Genomic DNA, 21,816 nt, shown 5'->3' with positions numbered 1-21,816 from the left:
TCTGACTATTTCCTTCTTTGCTGGCCTCTCCCTTGCTCGGCACTGCTGCTCACTGCCCTCCTCGCCCTGGCATGACATCCCCTCCCTGGCCCTTTAGGGCAGAGGAATTAGAGCATCGAATGGGCATCTAGCAGTCATCAAAGGTGGCTCTCGGTGTGACCTGGCACTTAAAACCCATTTCAGCCAAAGCCCAGGTTTTGAAACAGAGCAATCACAAAATCCACCAGGGAGACCGAGCTGGGAGAGTGGGGAGGGGCCTGGTTTACCAACTGTTGCCGTTTGGAAATTGGGCGCCAGGAAGACAGGTGTGAAGCAGAGGAAGGCGGCCAGGCAGGTGGCGTCTCTGCCGTTGCGTTTGCAATCCCTGTGGAAGATGTTGATCTTGGATGGCTCAAAGTGGAGGCTGGCATTGATCTGAACCACGGGGCGGGACCTGGAGAAGAAGGGTGAGTAGCTGGGGTGGGGTGGGCCACAGGCTGCCCTGCTGTGCCTCAGGGGGAAAGGTGGAGAGCCAGATGGGAATGGCATCTGCAAGACCACCACTGGGGGGTGGGGGAGGGGGGGAGCAAAGAAGGGCTCCAGATGTCAAAGGATTGGGCAAAAAAGGGCAGAGGTGCTGAGGGGTGGGCTCAGCAACCTCATCGCCCCTCAAAGGAGCCCTTCATCACTTTCCCAGGGGCCACACTTGCTGCAGACCATACTGACTTCCTTTTGCCTCCTCATCACTTTTAGAGCAGTGGTTCCCAAGCCTGGATGTACATTAGAATAATCTGAACAGCTTCAAAAAAATCCTGATGCTCAAGTTGCATTCCAAGTCCAAGTAAGTCAGAACCGGCGTCCACATGTCTTAGAGCAGTGCTTCTCCGATTTTAATACGGTTGCACATCTCCTGGGGATCTGTTAAAATGCAGATCCTGATCCAACAGGTTGGCATAGATTCTGCATTTCTAGCTCTTGGGTGATGCTGATGCTGCTGGTCTGTGGACCACACTTTGAAGAGCAAGGTGTTCCAGCTGCCCAGGTGATTCTAATGTGCAGCCAACACAGCGAACCACTCACTGTCCGGGAGACTGCCTACCCGTCCACCCAGACTTCCTGGTCCAGGCAGCCAAAGAAATGCAAATTTACTCTTCTGTTGGTGGAAGTCAAACATAACTAGGGAAGGAGACACATTGCCTCTCCAAACCATGCATTTATGAGATGAAACAAGTGTAGTGTGTTTTAGGTGCTTCAGAGTATTAGCATGATTATTAACTTTCCTTAGTATCAGGGGGATGGATGGCGCCTCCTCTGAGCTGTGGAGGGAAAAGGGTGCATTTGAGTCTTGGCTTTGTCGGTCCTCATGGGACCTTGGGCAGGTCACCTGATCTCTCTGATGTGGATTGTGAGGATCAAAGCAGTGAGTGAGAAGGCCCTTTGACGGTGCAGAGTGCTGTGTAAACATAATAGCTTGCATCACTGGTTCTCAAACTTGCCTGCCCAATAGGAACGCCTGGGGAGTCTGTAAAAATTACTGCTGCCTGGGCCCCTGCCCCAGAAATTCTGCTTTAAGTGGTCTGGATAAAGCCGGGGCAATGAGAGGTGATCCTAATGGGCAGTCACGTTTCAGATCCATGGGGCTGGACCAGAAAATCTCCCCAGAAGGCTCCAGCCCACAATTTCATCACCACTCAGGTAGCACAGAGGTTTAGGCCTCAAAAGCTAGAGGTTGGCCCAATCCTTTCTGCGAGACTGATTCTCTTGGTGTGTGTGTGCATGCTCTCCTGTGTATGTATCTTCTTTCCTGTAAAGGACTTAGTTTATGTGTCACCCTAAGGACCCACTAGGCGATGTCTACTCCCCACCCTGGATCTTGGTCACCAATCTTGCTTCCTTGCTGGAACCAACACAGCGAATACCTTTACCACCCAACCTGCTGTTGCTGCTGCCACCAGCACCAAAGACCTAAGAGCCCCGCACAGTGCAGAGCTTCAGAGAGGCCAGCGCACCCTGCAGTGGCTGGGCGGCCCTGCAGAGACCTTCCTCAGCGCAGCCAGAGGGGCAGGAGACACCACCTGGAGGTGTGGGGCAGCTGAAGCTTTGGCCATGGCAAACGGGGGGCATGAGAAGCCTGCGGATACACTGCTGCCCCTCCCACCCCTACGACGGGCTGCTGCAACAGCAGAGGCAGTGTCTGCCTTTCTGGAGATACTGTGAGCAAGGAGCTGCACTGACTGTGGGACCGCGGCTGGTTCAGCAAGCCTCCGCTCGGATCTGCTCTCCCTCCCTCTCCAGCCTCCTTCGGCCTTCACTTCTTCTTCTGGGTTGAAGCTGGTGCCCAGAGCACTGATGCCTAAGCTTCAGCCTCAGACTCTGTTTTCTCGGGACCCTGGACTAAGACGGTTCCCTCTTGGATTCTAGTGTTCTTGAGAACCAAGAGCCTACCCTCTCCTTCTTTATCTCCCCAGGGAGCCGCACGATATCTCTGTTTAATGCTTTCTTTGAGTTGTATGAAAAATGTGATGGTGTTTATATAAAATTTTATGTGGGCGGAAAAAGGTTGGGAGGAAATATGCCAAAATGTTTTAATGTTAAGGTGATGAAACTCTGGGCAACTTGTTTCTTTATTTTCCAAATTTTCTTTAAGTTATCTTACTTATAATGAAAAATCTCATCAACATATATGAAAAAAACACAAATTAAAAAATTTTTTGGCTCAAAATGTAGCTAATACATCATAGGGTAAAATGCATGGACTTTTAGAAAGCTTTGTTTTTTTAAGCTGTAGACTATTGCCAGAGAGAGACCCTGGATGCAGATATATGGCAAACATCTGTGGGGTGGTGCAGAAATAAGGTCCTGAGAAAGGAAACAAGAAGTCAGAAAGGCTTTGGAGGACGGAAATCTCTGTTACATTAACTTTCTTTCACGCTAGGGGACAAGGGAGATCCTCCCAGCTGATAACAATCCCCTCAGCCTGACCCTGGAAGGAGCTTGAAAAGCTCAAGTGGAAGATATGCCCAAGTACCCGGAACTTTTAGGACAAATTCTAAGAAGGGCTTTTTGACATTAAATTGCTCTAAAATCCTAGAACTCCATTGAGAAGAGGGATTTGAACTTCAAAAATCATACAGCAATTCCATAAAAAGGAGATGGGATCAGAACAGGGTGAGTTTGGCCGACAGTGATGAAAGACAAGGGACAAAGATCCTGATACATATCTGTAACCGTCATGACCCTCAGGAGAGCCCAAGAGTCAAGAAAAGGGGGAACCAACCACAAAATCACAGCATTGCCAAGGGCGCCCACCGCCAGGTCGACAAGCCCGTCCTCGTTGAGGTCCAATTGCCCATGGACGCTGCAGCCAAAATACTGGAGGCCCGGAGCCAGCTCTGAGGCAGTGATTCTCTGCAGAGAGTGAAAAAGGAAAAGCTGGAGAGAGCCTATCAGAACCTTCAGGGAACTTCCCTAGCCCAAAGCTATGGCCTCTCCTGGTCTGTTAGGGCACCTGAAATTCTTACCACTAAGTCATCCTTTTGGATTAAGATCTTGTGTCTTAGGAGAGTTCCCCATTAGGTGTAAATGCAGATGACCTGCAGGTAACCCATCGGCATCGCTATCCATGGTATATTAGACTGTTTTACTACGAAAATATGGACGCAAAAACGATGACCCTGAGGGGATGGGACCTGGGTCACTTTTGGGGTGAGCAAGGTTTCCAGCATGAAGCATTTCCAGAGGAGAGCAAGCCCAAGCAGGAGTTCTCCATTTGCAGGCAACTGCACGAACACAAATGGAGGGGCAGTGAGATTTGGGTCCCTGGGGTTTTGTTGTTGTTGGGGAGATAGAGTTAAGCAAGGAGAGGTTGCTCAAAGGGGTGATGGGAAGATCCTGAAGACAAATGCACCCATTTCACAATTTCGACCTGAGGCACGTAGAGCTAGGACACACTGGAATCCTTTCCTGTACGAGGAGCAGAAGAAAATCCTGGACCGCAGGGCTGAGCATGAGCTATTAGGACGTCCAGTCCTAGCTCCATCCATTTTCCAGGGGGAGCGTTACCTGCTTCGGCGTCTTTAGGATGCTACCTCGGAAGCCGTGGAAGATGTAGATGGCTCCCCTGTGGTTGTCCTCCAGAGGGGCTCCCACCACCACGTCATTGTAGGAATCCTGATTGAGGTCCTGAACCGAGGCGATGGAGGACCCGAATCGGGCATTCTGGTAACTCTGGGAATCCTTCAACGTTCCGTTATAAACAAACCGGTTCTGCAACACCAGGGGCGGGAACAGGCTGGGGGGACTTGGCAAGGGCCCTCAGGGTCACCATCCCCTCTGGCCTGTAGTGTCCTCTTTCCACCCCATTTTCCCCAGCCTCCCCTCTCTGTTACATAAGCCCAGCCACACAGGAGGTTCTTCTTCTTCCTGGCCTGGCTCAGCAGGTCAGTGGGCGCTGACCCCTCTCGTGACCCAGCTTCCCTCGTGAATACCGGGTGGAGGCCGGGTCAGGTGCCCCAGCAAGGGCGCCCAGCGCCACGCACCCGTACCTGTCTCAGGTTGTAGACGTACACCCTGCCCCGCTCTCGGCCCTCGCTGAAGTACATGGGCGCGCCGACCAGCAGGACGTCTGTCATGCCGTTGCCATCGATATCCACGGAGGTGATCTCGCTCCCGTAGTAAGAGCCTATCTGCGGCACGGGGATGGGGAGAGGGGAGTGGGCCGCGCTGCTGGGAGCCCTCGCCTCACTCCCAGGGATGGAGGGAAACTGAGGGCAGCCTCTGACTCAGAATTTTCGTGAACAAATGAGAAGGGTGGCTTCCTTCTCACCCCCACCAACAGAGTGGACTCACCTGTTTTCAGTTTATTCTAACTTATCCCTTCTGTTATCCATCCCGCCCACACACGTCTTTCTTTCCATTACTTAATTTTATTTGTTCTGTTTGTAATACATTATAACGGCAAAAAACAAGCATAAAAATGTATAAAGAAGAAGTATGTCACCCATAGTCTAACATCCAACCATAGCTGCCACGAATGTTTTAGAGTATTTTCTTCATCTGTTTTCTCTAGGGTGTGGGGCTTGTTGTGTGTGTGTAGTTTTGTTTTCACAATCTGGGATAATACTATACATATAGCTTATATACTGATTTTTTAATAAAACAATGGATCATGAACATTTTCTCCATGACGTGTTATATATATTTTTTACAAAACGATCATTGGTGATTCTATAATATTCCATTTTATGCATGTGCCAAATGTGTTTCTTCTATTGGTGGATGTTTAGCTCGTTTCAATTTTGAATGTTCCAAATCCCTGTGGGATTGGCACCTGGGACGGTGACCTAGGATTTCTTTTCAGTATTCGAGCATTCACTGTGTTCCTCTCCCACCTTGGGCACCATCCACCCACTCAGTCAGAAACCTGAGGCTCCTCTGGCCCAGGCCTCCACCTTGCCCACCTGAGGCCTCCCAGCAAGTCCTGCCTGGTGTATGCCAGACATGTCCTGAATCCACCTACTTTCCTCTCTGCAGCTTATTCCTCAGGGGGGGGGGCTCCTTCCAAAGGGGCCCCTGCCTCCAGGCCAGCCCCTCCAAGCCACCCCTATGGGCAGCCAGAGTGACCTCTAGCAGCTGACCATGCTGCTCCCTTGCCTTCTGGAAAAAGTCCACACTCTTCATTATGACCCTGCTGGACTGGCCTCCGTCCCTCCCTCATCTCTGGCTCCCACGTTCTGTCTCACACCCCCGCTTCTGACATCCCAGTGATGTTTCTCCTCCACAGGCCCCAGGCCCTGGCTGGGTTCCAGGCTTCCCTCTGCAAGTACTCTGGTCTGCACCGCTCCCCACCCCCAGATAATGTCCACCTGCCCTTCCCCACGCCACTCCCTGCAGGGGGTGTCCCTCCTGATGCCTCCCAAGCTGTGTACTCTTCCCACCAGCACCTGCTTCCTCCATGGGGTGCCTCATGAGAGTGGGCACTGTGCGTGTTGTGTTCTCTCCGGGCCTGGGTGTGTGCCTGGCACACAGGAGGGACTCAACAAATGTGCATTGGACCAGTGGGCCCCTTAGGAACGGGGAGGAGCCTTTCCGGCCACCAGGCCTGGTGGGATTCCTTTACAGCCCCAGGGCCACCTCCCGAGAGATCACCGCCCTCACTTCACAGGCAAGGAGCTGAAGCTCAGAGAACTTGAGCCACTGGCCCAAGGTCAGAAGGCTAGTCACACCCAAGCTGGCTTGGAACTCGGGTCCCGACACCCGAGTCCGTGATCCACCCACCCAGGCAGCCCTTGGCTGAGGACGCTTCCAGAAGAGATCTATCCTCAAGCATTAAAAGCTTTTAACTGAGGAGAAAGATAAAAATACAGAAGAGAGAAAGAGGAAATCACAAGCACAGGGTCGGGGAGGGAAGAGAGGTGCCTACATAAAGTAATTAAGAGGCAGACAGAGCAAATAAGGGAAGAGGGAGGGGATGTTTGTGTAAATCTGTGGCCTCAGCTGTGTGTGTCATGGCGATTTGGAATCCACTTAATTTAGCTGCCTGCAGCACTGTGGTTTCTCATTCAGATGTTGGAGGCGGAACCGGGCAGTAAAACATGCGATAAATTCATCAGCAAATTCCCTCCAGCTCTCAAGGTCTAGCCTTGGATTCCTGGAAGAGCCTGCCGGGTGGAGTGTGGGTGGGCAGGATGGAGGCTGGGGGACAGAGCAGCACCCGGGTCCACCGGTGCCTTTGAGACAGGACGAGGAACGGTGCAACGATGGCTTCCTGCAGCTAGAGGGGTTTAGGTTAGACCTAGTGAGGAGCCCATCCTCATGGTGACAGGCCAAGGGCAGCAGAAGAGGCAGGAGACAGGGCTGTTCCCAGGCTCTGGAGAAGTGAGGGCAAGCTGGGAAGGACAGTACGGGCCTGCACAGGGCCCTGCTCAGGCCCAGGGTGCCATGGATGCTGGATGCTGCCAGGCAGGGGGTGCCGAGGCCTGGTTTGGGGGTTGCTGGGGCTTGCCAGGAGGTAGCATAATGCAGACAGCACCACCAAGAGTCCTGGATTCTGAGCTTGACCCAGCCATGCATCCACCATATAACCTTGGAAAAGCTACGCTGCTTCTCGGGACTCCAGTTTTCCTGGGCTATTGAAATGACTTGGATCAGAACCCTGTTTTTCCATCTTTTCACCACCAGTGACTTATCACAGTTTTCCAGTCTCCATTCATGACCCTCCAACACGAGACTCTTAGCAACAGAGTCTGGTTGCCCACCACATCCCGGGCGGGGCAGCGGCATCAGCAGCTGTACGGATCTGCACTGGTACTACTTCAGGAGAAGGAAAGAAGCTGGCGTCTTGGTGAACCCATGGGGCCTCACTGTGGGTGGATGCACAGCTCCTCCCACTTCCAGCAGCAAGAGGGTGGCTTGAGGAACATGATTGCCCCTTCAGGAGGCCTGGGGGCCCTGGCAGCCCAGGCTGGGCAGCCAGAGCCCAGGTGCTCCCTCCAGCTCTTAACTCTAGCCCTGACCCAGAGAGAAGCTGCCGGTGACGGGCAGAGCCGGGCAAATGCGGCAGAGGCAAGAGGTCCATGAAACGCAGGCAGCACATTCTCCCAGGTTCTCCTTGCTGTAGCTGGAACCAGGGCCTGGCTTTCTGGGGACAGGACAGTCCAGCTCCAAGGCTGGTGTGAAGGAGGCATGTGCCCCGCAACCAGGAAGGATGTTTGTGGTCTGGGGACAGTCCTACTAAGAGGGAAGAGACGAGCTTCAGAGAACCCTCCAGCCCACCCTTCCCCTCTCTGTCCTGCCTCCTCAGCCCCCACCCCCGGCCCCCACCTCCCTTACCTGCTCACCCCGCAGGGCCTGGTGGATGGTGAGACTCCGATTGTTGTGCATGGTGAACAAGATGGCTTTGCCCGTGTGGTTGAACCGTGGGGCTCCGGCCACGTACACCCGCCCCTGCCTGGAGGACACGACCGACGTGACTGTGTACCCTGCCACAGGAGGAAACAGGCTGGTCTCTGGCCTCGAGTCCTCAGCAGGCCTTGAGAGGGACTGGCACATGGCTCAGCTGAGCCCAAGGCTGGGCCGGTGCAGGGAGTGTGTTCAGAGCAGGCCGAGCTTATTGGAAAATGCAGAGCCGTGATTCCCAGGCACAGCTGAGGAGGCCTGGGAGAGGAGGGCTCAGGAGAGGCCTGTGGAGGGCGTGGAGCTCACTGCACCCCACCCGCTGCCGGAGGGAATGAAAGAAGCCAGTGGGACCACTAAAAGTCACTGCTGACCGGGAACGTACACATCCCCTCCTTCACATGACGGTGGAGTACAGGGAGCAGGGAGCAGGGCGAGCCCTAGCCACACTTCACTCAACCTTTGTTCTGATCCCCAGGAACTGTCTCTCTCAGGACCAACCAGCGCCCTCTTCATTCCCACAAACTCCTGCTAAGTGGTTCATGAAAACTAGCGTTGGCTGTGCAGGTGTAAGGAACTACTCCACTCTGTGCATCCCCGCGGAGGCTCAGGGATTCTTGCAGCCCCACAGCTTTGCAGACTCAAAGGAGGGAGCTCCTGGGCTCCCCTCAGTCCACACATATACCATGTAAAAGAGGCAGAAATGGATGCCCACGGGCTCCTTCTGGAAAGGCCACCAGTCCGTGTTCTTGGCTGGCTTGGCCCGATCACGGTGAATCTGGAGCTGTGCATATGCAGCACCTTCCGGCGACTCTACTGAAAGGGGGCCCGGCAGATGTGCAAAGCTGAGACTCCCACTTTCTGCCAGATGATTTGGATACTGGATCCTAGCTTTTAGATGGGTGTCCGGCCTTGTTGGCAGTTCCTCGGTTGTTTCTGGGGAATAGATGTCTCCTTCCACCATGCATGCATGTCTCTGCGTGGGTGCCCGCGTGCGTGTGTGTGGGGAACACTGTCACTCGGGTCCCACCGGTTGCTTCCAGAGTGGCTGCAGGATGCGTGGACGAGCATCTGGCTGATTTGGTGGCCAGAAGCATGGGTGCAGTAGGCCGGGCTACTTGAGTTCCAGATACATCATTTTTGACTCTTGGAGGTGAATTCTGGGAAGTGGGGCTTGAAAGGTCGGTAAGGCCAGGATATCGCATGTAGGTGGCTAACGTGGCCGTGTACTTAGCACAACCATAAATACACGAGGGGAGGGTGGGATAAGCCTTGAGGTGTGGAACAAAGAATTCTTCTGAGCTGAGCCCTCAGTGGTGCTACTGACAGTGTTCTCCACTGACCCTGGACTTTTAGGCTTCCCCGGAAGGAGGGACCATGGTGGTGGCGAGGCCTGAGGGCCTAACGTCCTGGGGGCCTGTGTGGGCTGACTCTCAAAGCTCCCAGCAGCACTGAGAACTTCCTGCTTCCCATAGTCTGTTGGTTGTGGGTTCAGTTCCCATGTGGTTCTTGGTCCAGCAAAAGCTGGACCAGCCTCCCCGAAGGCCTGCCAAGAGGTCCCGTGGCCAGAAGTCCATACAGCTTCCTCAGTGTGGAGGCGGAGAGCCTGGCCTCCCAGCCTCCTTCCCCTAAACCATTCCTTTCCCTCGGGGCACGTAGGGGGGACTCTTCCAGAGATCCCAGACACTGCCCTCACTGGATGAGCCCCAGAGAGAGGAGGAGGAGAGAAGGCACTCCCTCAGGACCCCCACCCAAGGCACTGACTGTGGTTAAGGGAAGACAGCTGGGCCTCCTGAGGGTCCTTCAGCCTGGCTCTACCCCACCAGCGTCTTCTGGGAGGAGGAGGACGGCTCTGCTGGGCTGGGGAAGGGAGGTGGCGTTCATCCTGCTGCCCCCTCCTCAGATACCCTCACTATCTCCCTACTGCCAACAAGAAAATGCTCAACCCTCCTAACCTGGCTTTCGAGGCCTCCTGCTGCAGCCGGCCCTCCCCCGCCTTCCCCTTCCTGTCCCCCCTGCTCCCCTCCGCTCCAGCCACACCGTCTGCCTCCTGGGTCCTGAACTCGCCTAGCACTTCCCGCCCCGCCCTCTTTTGCTTGGACCTTTGTGGCTTATTCAAATCTTTTCCTGCTTTGGAGAGCTGGTGTAGGCCCAGCTCCTGCACCACGGGTGCCAGAATGTGCCAGGCTGAGGCGCCACAACCACCCACAGCATGCCTCCCACTCGCTTGGGGCCCTGGGCCCTGATGTTATTTATCTGCCTGTTATTTAATGCTTCGTGACACCTGCGTCGTACGCCCGCACTTGGTGTCCTCACTTTCGGCACTATGAGGAGCACGAGATACCACGACTGATTTGAAGTAAAGGGTGCAAGCCTTTGTTCTTCTGACATCTTTCCTAGTGTTTGAGCATTTGCCAAGGCAAGGCATCCACTCTCTCCCTCCTTTTTATTTATTTGGGCTCTGACCTCACTTGTGTACTGATTTTTCTTTCTCTCTAACTAGCTGGGAAGCAGATTGAGGGCGGGGGCTGTGTCCTGGTTTCCACTGCACTCTGACAGCATCGACCACAGGTGCTCTGTACGCAGGCCCGGTCTAATATCAACAGAATTCAGTGGAACCCAGGCCCTAGGGCCAGGTACTGTTGAGGAACTTCTAGGGATCTAGAAGCTTCTAGATCCTCTAGATTTTCTGGCACAGTCCAGATTCTGGCATCCTGCCCTGTTGTTAGCTGAGGGTCCCAAGGTTGGGGATGGAAAATGGAGTAACCACAGTGTGGGTAGCATCACAGGCCGTGAGAGTAGCTGAGGGGCAAAGTGGGGATGGGAGGGAGCACTAGGGAGAGGACGGACGTGCGGACAGATACTGCCCACTCTGGATGGCCCAGGTCCACAGCGGACTGGGGTCAGAGGAGGCATTAATGACGAGTGACTTCACAGACGGTAGATGTGGTTCTGAAATTCAGAAAGATCCAGAGCCAGTGGGAGCCCTGGACGTTCACTCCCTGCTGTCCTTGGCTCTGGCTCAGCCCTTTCCGAAAGGACCCAGCTGTGGTGGGTGGGCCTTGGTGTGGACGGCTGGGGCCCTGCTTTCTGGAGCTGGAGGGCACTGGGGTCAGCGGGTTAAGGGCTCAGTGCTGGGACGTCAGTGATTGGTGCTCCTCTTTGGAGAATGTCCGCTTCCAGAGTGCTAATGGGCAGTCACTTTGGCTTTGATGGTGAATAGTAAGGCATAAGCACGAGTGTAGGTTTCCCCTCGACCTGCATTTTGCCTTGGAAGGTAGGTTCAGAGCGCTGAAACCCTAGTCAGGGCAGAAAGCTTTAAAGACATGCCAATAGCTTGCCCAGTGTCTTAGAAGCATCGACTGAAACACGTTGGAGGTACAGGTGTGCTGCTTGTCATTTATTTACCTGTTTGCCGAGAGCCCGTTCCGGTTCCAGAGCTGTGGTGCTGGGGGTGGTGGATGCCAGGCTGAAGAGGCAGCGGCCCCTGCCCCGGGCTTGAATCAGCACAGAAGATGCACAGCCAGGCCCCTCGCCTCGTGTGTGGGTGGGCTCTGGGGCCCCCGGGGCCCCTCCCCACCCCCTGCCCATCAGCGCCCTCGGCTCTGGCTCTTACCCAGATACGCTCCGTGGTTCTTGAGCTCCTCGGGGAACTCCTTCAGGTACGACTCGCGCAGAGGAATGACCTTCCCGCTACTGGTCTCCTTTAGCACAGCTCCGTTCCAGTCATAGGCGCCAACGGCTCCCAGCAGAATCCCGTCCTGTCATTGGGGAGGGGACACATGTCAGCTAGAGTTCCCGGGTGCCCCTCACCGGGAAGGCTGTACCGTGAAGAATCTGCCAGCCACCGCGGGCACCTTCTCCTGGGCTCATTATTTAGCAACCTAACTTCCAGCCAGGATTCTCGGCTTTTGAATGAGCCGAGGACCTTCTTGCCCCATCCCATCTTTAGCACAAAATGGGTTAAGCTGATCCCAAGGATAGGACCTTAGGAAAAAAGAAATGTTCTAGAAACAAACTCCAAATCCAGGACCAAACCTCCATTCCTCTTTGGGCTTCAAAACCCCTCTAGGAAATCTCTTGTCACTATACCTCCCTTCTGAGACTCTCTTGAGCTGTGTCCCTGCCCTTGGCCTCCTTCCACATTCCCCAGCAGTGTCTGAGTTGCTTCCCTGTGTATAAATCCTACGTCTTCATTTCTTCAGTAAAAATTCAGTGAATGCCTACGTTGTGCCAGACACTTGCTTGGTGCTGAGAATATCATCCCTGACCTCATGGAGCTCAAAAATGCTCAATAGATATGCAAATAAACATAACAGTTGCAAACTGATAAATGTGATGAGGGAAAACCATAGTAAGGTTTAATTTAGATTGAGATGAGGGTCAGGAAAGGCCTTTTTGAGTAAGATAAGGGTCAAGAAAAGCTTAGTCAGACACCTGAAAGCTGGGTAGGGTCAGAAAATAGAAGAGTTGGTGTGACTTTGGGCAAATTTCTCTCTCTCTCTCTCTGTCAGGAGACAGCTTGTGCAAAGGCCCTGAGGCTGGAGAGAGTTTAGAGCCTTTGGTTTCAAGGGACTGAAAGCTGTTTGATGGGGCTGGAGCATTGAGTAAGAGGGGGCAGAGTGGCTCAAGATGAGGCTGGACAGATAAGCCAGGGCCACATCCATGACAGCCAACCCCCAGAGGACAGGGGCTTGTCTTTAGTTGCAGGGTAAGCGGCTGCTGCAATGCTTGGGCAGGAAGACCGGAAGCTCTGGCTCTCTGAGGGGGAGTCTCCATGTTACTGACTCCAGGGCCATTTTCCAAGGACCGGGTCACTCACTCTCTGGGCTGTACCTGCACCTTGTCCCCCTCCACACCCCCAGACAATTCACATAACTAGTGTGCACAGGCGGACAAACAGTAAGCACCTAGAAGAGGAAGAGGAGTGACCAGGGACGATGCCGGGCCGAGGAGGGTGGTGAGAGCAGGGAGGGCCGCCTTCCTGGGTTACCGTGGGGGCTCCGGGCTGGGCTGGGGCAGACTGTTAAAGCATGGGCTGGTGAAGTCCCCTCTCTCCCACTGAGCGTCCCTAAGCATGGCTGGTTGGTGGGATCTGAGGTTCCCCTGCCATGTGGGGCCCAAGGCACTCAATCTCCCCTCACCCCCAAAACCACGGTGCCAGGAGAGAGCATGACTGTGGCCTCGGGACCCTCAGAGCTGTCCCTAAACGCAGAGGCAGGGCCCCGGGCGCTAGTGTCACTCATGGTGGCGGAGGGCGAGATTATGGACCTGAACCTAAGCCTCCTTTGCTCACTTCCAAGGTGTCAATTTAAAGAGTAAAGCTGAGCTTATCAAAGGGTTAAAATTCTGATGTCCTAGAGGCAGAACTGACTGTTCACACTGTGTCTTTATGACTATCAATGAGCTGGTCTTGGGAGAGTCTGATGTGCTTGGTTGTGTCTAATGCCGCACTTTCTAATCAGCTTTCTCCCTCCCACTGGGTGCGCGCCTCAGCCTGGAGAGCCTGACAATGCACCTGGGCCGGGATCGGAGCCAGGGCCTCAAAGACTCTGCCCACACAGTCACCGCCAACATTCCTCGCACTTGGGGTGTCCTCCATTCTTGGCGGACTTTCTCATCCAGTCACCCATTTGTGTGAGACCAGTAGGACAGATGTTCATTATCTGCGCTTGACAAATGAGAATCCGAGGTTCAGAGAGGGAAGGGGACCTGCTCAAGGTCACACAGCAAGTCAGAGGCAGGGCTGGGACTTTGATCAGGGAGACGGGTAGAGGAGAAGGGAAAATACCCATCTTCTGCCCAGAAGCTCCTGGATTCTGCTACAGATTTTCCATCTGAGCCCCTCTCTAGGAGGAGTGCGACGTTTGGGCTTTCCTCTCTCTCTCTTCATTTCCTCCCTCTCTCCGCCTGCTAAGTTCAAGTTTGCAACTGCAGACCAGGCTTCCTTGCTTCCCAGAGAGGCCTTTGAAGATGAATTGTTGGCTTGCAGATGACCGGAAGCCTCTGTGAGGTACTGAGAAGGGCTGGCCCAGGCCAGGTGCCTGGGATCTAGCGGAGGGGGCGCCGAGGCTGACTCACCGGACGTGGGGCTTGCGAATTCCACTCGGGCTTCTGGATTAGGCACAGTGGGCGGGTGATCACTCGTAGGTCTCATCTTATGCCACTGTGTCCTGCCAGCGGCTGCAGGCTTGGGCTTCTAGTGGGAGGCCCTTTCCTGAGAGGGGCCTGTGGGGGCCAGGGAGAGCCCCACTGAGGATGGGGTGCACTGCAAGGAGTGGGCTGGCTGAGGGCACTAGCCGGCTTTTCCCTTCTTGGGGAGCCAGACGTTTTGAGTTTGGAGAAAATCTGGAAGGGGCAGGGCCATAAAAAGGGCCAAAGCCTGGACAGAAGGAGCCAGGCATGCAGGCCAGCTGGAGACAAGCAGCAGGGCATTCCGGGGAAGAGCCGCATGCACCACTCCAGACCTGGTCCTGGCTCCCTGACTTATGCCCCCTTTCCTATGGGGCCCCCCAGGCTCCCACTGGATATTACCAGGGTGTGCCTGGGTGGCCTCACACAGACGGACCCTTGTGCAAGCTGACTTTCCTAGTGCTCTGTGCAGAAATGAGGATGCAGACTTGGCTGTCCTCAGAAGGTCCAAGGCGAAGTCCCTGCCTTCCCGGAGGACGACCTGTACCCACCATCAGATCCTGCCAGCTAAGGTCCCAGCTGCCCTCTGACCTGGCTTCTGGAGCAGTCTTGCCTTTCCAGCACAGCCGAATGCTCCCTGGGCTTGTGGCCACACACCCCCGAACTCTGTGTTCCCACCAGTCTGTGTCCCCGGCACGGGAAGCAGCAGAGTCTAGGGCCATGGTTCTCAACGGTGGGCGGTTCAGCCCCCCGGGCCATATTTGGCAATGCCTCGAAACAGTTCTGGTTGTCACAGCTGGGGCTGGTGTTGAGGTTGCTGTGCCACCTGGTGGGTAGAACTCAGGGATGCTGCTGAACACCTGCAGCGCACAGGACAGCCCCCCAGCGAAGAATCCTCCAGCCCGGAGTGTCACTAGGGCTGAGCGTGAGAGGCCCTGGCCTGCCGGTCAGAGCAGGAATCTGGACTCAGGCATTCCTGAGTTCCAGTCCCACCTCCAGAGCTTCTAGCTGTGTGACCTTGGGCAAGTTTCTCTCCCTCTCACTGAGAGGTTCTTTAGATGTAAATAGTTGTGTCGTGAGAATTAGCCTTTTTAATTCTTAGCGTGCTGCTTGGCAGCCAATAAGGACTGGGTACACAGTAGCTTCTCTCATTCATTAATTCATCCATAAAGCACTTCCGGGGAGGCGGGCATCAAAGAAGAGCGAGAGCTCCAGATGAGTCAATGCGGCAGCCCGTGAGAAGTGCTCCGATGGAGGACAGGACACTCTATTCTGGGGACCCAGTGGACGGGCTGACCAACTGAGGGGCAGGGTGGGTGCAGAGTGGAATTAGGAAAGGATTTTAAAAAAACTTTACTTGGTTTGTAGTAAGTCTCAAAATGAACACTTCCAGTTCCAAGCCTCAAGATTCAATTCCAGAAATATTTTCCAGACATCTGCTCAAAGACTGAGGTTCAGAGAGGTGAAATGATTTGTCTGAGGCCACACAGCCAGGCAGTGCTTTCCCCTTGCCCAGCTGTAATGGCATTAGAATACCAGATGCCAGCAATTGCTCTTGGCATTGGGGAGGCCGGAGTGTGGAGGCAGGTGGAGGTGGCCGCTGGTGGTCCTGCGTGCTGGCGCGCACGGAGACCACAGAGACGGCACTGAGTCCGTCTCCACACCTAGGCTCCCCAATGGCTCCTTAGTGCTGCATGTCCATCTTCAGAGAGACCGTAGCGGGGCAAGACCCTGTCCCCAAGAGCCCCTTCTAAGGCAAACACATCATGAAGAGGGTGGAGTATGCTTTAACTAGTTGCTCCATTCTGTCATTAGAAGACTTGTTTTCAATAAGCTCAAAGTGGAGCCTAAGAAGGGATGAGAGCCGCGAGGTGTAGGCGTGCTTGGGCAGGAAAGACTGGAAACGGGCCCTCAAACTTTCCGTGGAGAGGAGACCCTCCCCTTGCGCACTGCTGGAAGCCGGTGGCTGGGTGGCGTGGAGGGGGCCTAGGGGGCATGGGGCACACTGGACTTGACTGCTCATTCCAGATCAGAGGCTTGGGTGTCTCTCCTCAGAGGTCCTGGGAATGAGGCCCAGGAGTGCGGCACTGGGCACGAGAATACAGCGGGAGGACATGGCCTTGGGCTTGGGAGGACCCCAATGAAACAGAAATGAATCCTGCCACCAGGCGTCAACTTGCAGACAATCAGAACAGCATGCCAGAAGTCCCTGGCTAGCACGTCCTGGCCCCATGGGGTGGGGCCGTGGACAGCCCTGACTGCCTGAGTCCACTATGGGGGCTCAGAGGGGCTTACAGCCTCTAGGTAGCAGCTCCTTATTTCTCCATTATGGATTAGTTTCTTTCATTTTTGATTGAATCAAATATGCAAAAGTAGTTCAAATGCAAAACTCTTAGGAAAGATTACAGCTTTAAGCCTTCAACAGCTGGGAAACTTAGATAACAGCTGATAACCTTAGCTATGCAGTCCACAACCCCAGTGGGCCTGCGGGAAGGGCACGGGCTGACAGGCAGGGGTAGGGCACGCAGCTGGGCTGGAAATAGGGGGCTTCCCTACCTTGGCCTGTTTCAAATGCAGCTGAGGGCTGGTCCCGCCGGATCATCATGCGCAGGTTAAAGGAAAAATGATTTCCCATCTTGGGTGAGTCACCAAGGATTTTATATAGACGAGATTCACCCTAATAAAACTGCTTCCTTCTATGAACTTTTGGTGTTGGGGAGATTTATGGACGGCAGTGTAGGAGGTCCGGGTGAATTCCTGTGCCGAGCAGTCCCATAGGAGGAGCTCCCCAGCAGCTCCATCCGTCACCAGCGGGCATCAAGCATCAATTATTTATAGTCCTCTTCCTTCTTCCACACCTTCCGCTCGTGGCCCATGGGGATTATAGACTCTTAGCGTCTACCCCCTTTGGAAGGTATGGGTTCCTTCTGCAAGCTTTCTGGCAGATTCATGCAGCTTCTTCTTGATTACCCAGGCAACAGGGAGTTTAGCACCTCAGCAGGCAGCCAGCACTTGTAGAAGCCACTCCAGCTATTAGTGACCTTTGCATCCATTTCCAAATGCTAATGGAACCATTGTCTTAAAAATCCATTCTAGAATTTGACCAGGGATCAAATAGCTGGTCTTCCTGATGGTAATTCCCAGAATGTTCTTTCCCTTTTTTGCAAGTCAAGACTAGAGTTCCCTGGGGTGGCTTCAGCTCCCTGGGTTCCCCAATGGCTCAGATCTTTGGTCATCAGCCTGAGATGCACTTCCTGTGGCCTGAGGCTTTGGGCTCTTTGAGTAGCCAGGTGATGTCTTGGGGTCTCCTCTACTACCCTGGGCTCTGGTCCCTCCTTCCTCTTGTTGCTTTTATCCTCCCTAACTCGAAGGCTAGTTTCCTTGCTAGAGAGATGGCAGCAGACCAGGTGACGAGTCGCTGGGTCTTTCCTCTGCCATTTGAGAACATTCTACTGGGTCCCTCCCCTAGGACCAGAGACCTTTCCTTCTGACATAACTCAACAGGCCCAGGGCTGCTGATGGCTCCTGCAGCATATTTGCAGGAAGCAGCGGCCTGAGGCCGTCTGTGGAGCATCCTGTGGAGTCCCCCAGGAGATGGACTCACTGGGCTCAGGACCTGCTCTGGCAAAGCTGAAAGGCTGGACCCATGGGCCCCAACCCCCAGAGAGGTCTGACTGACCCTCAGAGCCGCGGAGCTGGACTCCCAGGGACAGGACGGCTGTGGCCAATTATGATGGCATCAGTGGCTGGCGTTGAAAACCTTCCGTGCTCTAAAATAGCAACCCGATGGCCCGTCCCAGCGCCAGACAGCCCACCATCATTGCCCCATTCCTTTGGATTTGGAAAGTTTTTTGTTTTTGTTTTCTTAAGTATTAAAGAGTCTCGGACTCAAACATCATCATCTCTTTAAAAATCCTATCAGATAAAAACTTACAGATGCCTTTCACTTGAAAACAAGACTTGGGGGTGTTAGAAGAACTGGGGTCTGTATCTGCAGGATAGGGAGGGGCATGTGGGTCTCTCTAATTAGGCAAATGAAAAAGAGCTGGGCATATTGGAAGGAACTGCATAGGGCAGTGCATGACCTTGACCTAAATAACAAGCAGGGGCTCTCAGCTCCCGGTCTCCCCTCACAGTTGGGGCACCACTTGATCCTGCACGGATTCATCTTGCTCAACACACTGAGCTGCTTGGGCCATTTTCAGAGTTCGGCTCAAATTTCCCTGAATTCCTGCAGCTTATCTTGACCTCCCCGTGCCTTCAGGTTCCCCGATTCCCGGGCACACACATCACAGTGTTAGAAGCAGCAGAGTGAGCTTATCATTTAAGAGTCTTTCTCCCTAACTAGACCATGAGCTGCTGTCAGCGGAAACCTTGATCTCTATCTATTTATATATCCCTAGTGCCCAGTACAGAGCCTGACACACAAGGAGATGCTCAAAAAATGATTGTGGGACGAACGAAGGAGAGATTGGGACATTCATTCTCTCTCACTGTCCCCAACATCAGCGCTGGCCCCCCATGTGTGCTCAGATTTCCCCCAGTGTTGTGCACACCACTTCTTCTGTTGTCCTGCCTGCTGCCACCCGTGGCTGCAGAAATCCTTGTCCTCAGGGGCCTGCCTAAGTGCCAGCCCCTCCCCTGTCTGCCCCCTCCCCTAGGCTGGGCCTTGTCTTCTCTAGGACCCTGAGCACACGCTGCTTTGATTAGCATTAGATGTGTGCATGTGGTTCCCCCACTGAGCACGGGGTCTTCCCAGGGGCTCCATGGATGGGGGGCCTCCTGAAGTTATACCCTCTTACCTACGAGAAGTCTACCATTTCTTTCATCCTACCCCCAAAGCTGAGGACCACTGTGCCAGATTGTCTGCAAATTGACTCCTGGTGGCAAGAATAATTTCTGGTCACATTGGTCTGGAATAACCTTGGTTGCATTTGACAATTGCTTGTTGGATTTAATTAAATTGAGTTTCCTGTTGCATTTTCTAATCAGCCCTGACCCCAGAGTCAGGAGACGGGGCCAGTGCATGACTTGCTTCCTTATCTCGTGTGAATGGATGCCCTCGTCTCTCCTCGTGCCCGGCTCCTTACCCTCAGACTGCGAGCTCCTTGAGGGCAGGCCTCCTGCCTCTCCTGGGATCCAGCACAGAGAAGGCACTGAAAACATTTGCTGGTCTGACCACCTAAAACAGGACAACGATTACCGCCTGCCAACCTTGCAGGGCTGAGCACGAAATAAGGGGCAGGAATCTCCTGGAAAAATTTAAAGTGCTCTGCGCGTGTGACACGACTGTTACTATTGTAGGGCAGTTACATTTCTATCTCGCTGCATTCAAGTGGGCATGAGAAGGTCCAGATGCAGCAGAGGAAAAGCTGAGCATGAGTCACGTTTCCGTCCATCTGTCTGCTGCATGTCGTGCCTGTCTCCCCTCCCTGCCAGTTGGGGATTTCTGACTCAGACCCCTTACATTCCACACTCTCTCATGGAGCAGCTGTTTAATGTGTAGGGGACAGCAGGAGACTAATATTTCTCTCACAAATGTCACTTCTGCAGATCACTCAACCTTTCCCTGACTCAGTTTCTTTATCTGGAAACTGGGAACAAGGAATCCTGCCCTAACCACCTCACAGGGCAGCTGGGAGAATTCAGTGGGATAATGAAGGTGATGTATAAGTAGGATGGTCTAAAAGGCCTTTTCTGGAAAATTAGGAGGCAGAAGTACTCCCCCACAGTGCCAGCCCAGGCAGAACACCTAGGACACCTGTCTGTCCAAAGCATGCCCACGGGGCACGTGCTGACACCGGCACAGATGGGCTTTCCCCACGTGGGATTCCCGGCAGGGCTTTCCCTCCCAAACAGTTTATAAGGCTCTGCCCCTCCTGCGGTCCTGTGAGCATTCAGTCCCATCTTGTGAATCAGAACCAGGTGAAGTGCAGGGTGAGTGGCAGCCTGAGGCTCTGGGCCCATGCCGCAGAGCCCCAGACACAACATGTTGCTGTGACGCCATGTGCCACCTTGGCCACCTGCAATGTGAAGCCGAGTCCGCACAGGGAGGGGGCCCAGGAGGGCCATCTGCCGGAGCACATCTGCAACATCTGGACACCCTCCCAACGTCGACAACACGCCGCCCCCCTGCACACACAGGCTGCCCCAGGCACGCATGGGTGCTAGTGGAGTGCGTGCAATTGGTTTGCCTCAGGCTCTGCGCCTGAAAGGGCCCCTGGGGGGAAACGCTCCATCAGCACCCTGCACAGAGAGGTCGCCAGGGGGGTATGTGGGCTTATTATCTGTAGCCCATGCTCTGCTCAAAAGCGCCCGAGACAACTTATTATAAGTTGAAGGCCTTGACTTCCCTCCTCCAGCCATAGAAGATGGGAGGCGGAGAGACCTCAAGCAAGAGAGAAGGGGGAGGAGAGGGCCCGGTAAGGCGGGATGACAAGGCAGAGGCTGGCAAGAGTGAGCACGTGCGAGGCAGCTCTCCACCCTCGTACCTCCACCACGTGCGAGGAAAAGCCGGTCTGCGACATCTCCAGCCCGAAGGAGGTTTCGTTCTTGTTGGTGCCTAAAACAGAGGGACAGAAGGATGTCAGCTCCGCGCCTGACTGCTGAGTGCCAGACACGCTGCAGCTCAATCCCAGCACCTGTGTCCCAGCGGCCCCTTCAGGGAGGTGACAGGGGCCCAAGTCTGGGTCCAGCCTCGTCTGCCCTCGTGGCTGGTGCCCTACACCGGGAGGAGCCAGGTGGCCGTGCGGGTTTATCATTAGTAGGCCGCTCATGGCTGAAAAGGGCTGGGGACAGCTTCTGTTACAGGGCGGGTATCCTGTACAATAAGACTGTCAAATAGGGGAAAGACCAGGAAAGGTGCGTGGAAAGAAGTAGTCTACATTTTTGGCAAGAACTGGAATTCCCCACTCTGTTCATTCCTATTCTTCACCAGATTTGGTTCCAGATGCCTCTGGATGGTCTCAAACATCAAACTGGCCCTCAGGAGGGGGACTTGTCACCACCACCGATTTGCATGAGAAATCCCATGTGTGCTGAAGGCCCCCCCACAGAGGGCCTCTCCGAGCACATCACTGGAACCAAGGTTCTCGTCACCCAAGGCGACTGTTTTGAGGAGAAATACAGTGATTTGGATATTTAAGTTCTACTGTGAGTGTCAAAACTCAGGTCCATACTTTCTATTCCTTTAGCCTGGTTTATGAGGGTGTTTTTGTCTCTTTTTCTGTGTCTGTAGCTTGTCATTCTGATGTGCTGCAGACTGCTCAGGCTTTGGACACCGCCTCTGTCTTTTTCCACAGTCGTCCCACGTGGCAAAGCCCAGGAGGGGAAGGGCCTGCTAGAGCAACACGTGATGCCAGTGAGGTGTGTGCAGCTCAGAGCTGGAGATTAAACCGCAAGGAGAGGGGCCACCCGACGGGGCCCTGCAGAAGGTGCTTCTGGATGGGAGGCAGTGGGGCTCAGGGGTCAAGTGTTTCCGGCTAAGGAGTCAGGCTCAGCCGGGTGCAAACTAGAGCTGCCAGATAAAACACAGGACGCTCAGTAAATGTGAATGCCAGACAAACAACAAATACTTTTTTAGTATAAGTTTGCCACAAACATTGTATTTTATATTTGCTAAATCTGGCAGCCCTCATTCAAACCCCAACTCCTTCCCAAGCTGTGGGAGCTTAGGCAAGGCACTCAGCCCCTTCGCGCTTCAGTTTTCTCAATGGTAAAGAGGAGACTATCAGCAAAACCACCTTCCGGGGCTGTTCAGAAAGCGCGCAGGCTGGCGGCCAGCACGGTGACACGCAGGGGTAGGCACTGATG

General features: G+C 54.1%; 1 protein-coding gene across 2 annotated transcripts in view; it reads right to left on the bottom strand.

The window, feature by feature from the left end:
* The window catches only part of LOC124233133 (integrin alpha-11), a 116,705-nt gene that overhangs the window by 24,201 nt on the left and 70,688 nt on the right, over window positions 1-21,816 (bottom strand). For both annotated transcript variants that reach the window (XM_046650271.1, XM_046650270.1), the window contains exons 10-16: window positions 20,496-20,566; window positions 11,489-11,633; window positions 7,810-7,958; window positions 4,524-4,664; window positions 4,042-4,245; window positions 3,257-3,387; window positions 267-433 (exon numbers count right to left, since the gene is read on the bottom strand). In XM_046650271.1, coding sequence (XP_046506227.1) covers window positions 267-433; window positions 3,257-3,387; window positions 4,042-4,245; window positions 4,524-4,664; window positions 7,810-7,958; window positions 11,489-11,633; window positions 20,496-20,566 — 1,008 coding nt within the window. The remainder of the gene's footprint in view (window positions 1-266; window positions 434-3,256; window positions 3,388-4,041; window positions 4,246-4,523; window positions 4,665-7,809; window positions 7,959-11,488; window positions 11,634-20,495; window positions 20,567-21,816) is intronic.

Source organism: Equus quagga, unplaced genomic scaffold, assembly GCF_021613505.1.
Source record: "Equus quagga isolate Etosha38 unplaced genomic scaffold, UCLA_HA_Equagga_1.0 153_RagTag, whole genome shotgun sequence".
Taxonomy (NCBI): domain Eukaryota; kingdom Metazoa; phylum Chordata; class Mammalia; order Perissodactyla; family Equidae; genus Equus; species Equus quagga.
Note: the sequence above shows the minus strand (reverse complement) of the source record. Positions and strands in the feature narration are given on the sequence as shown.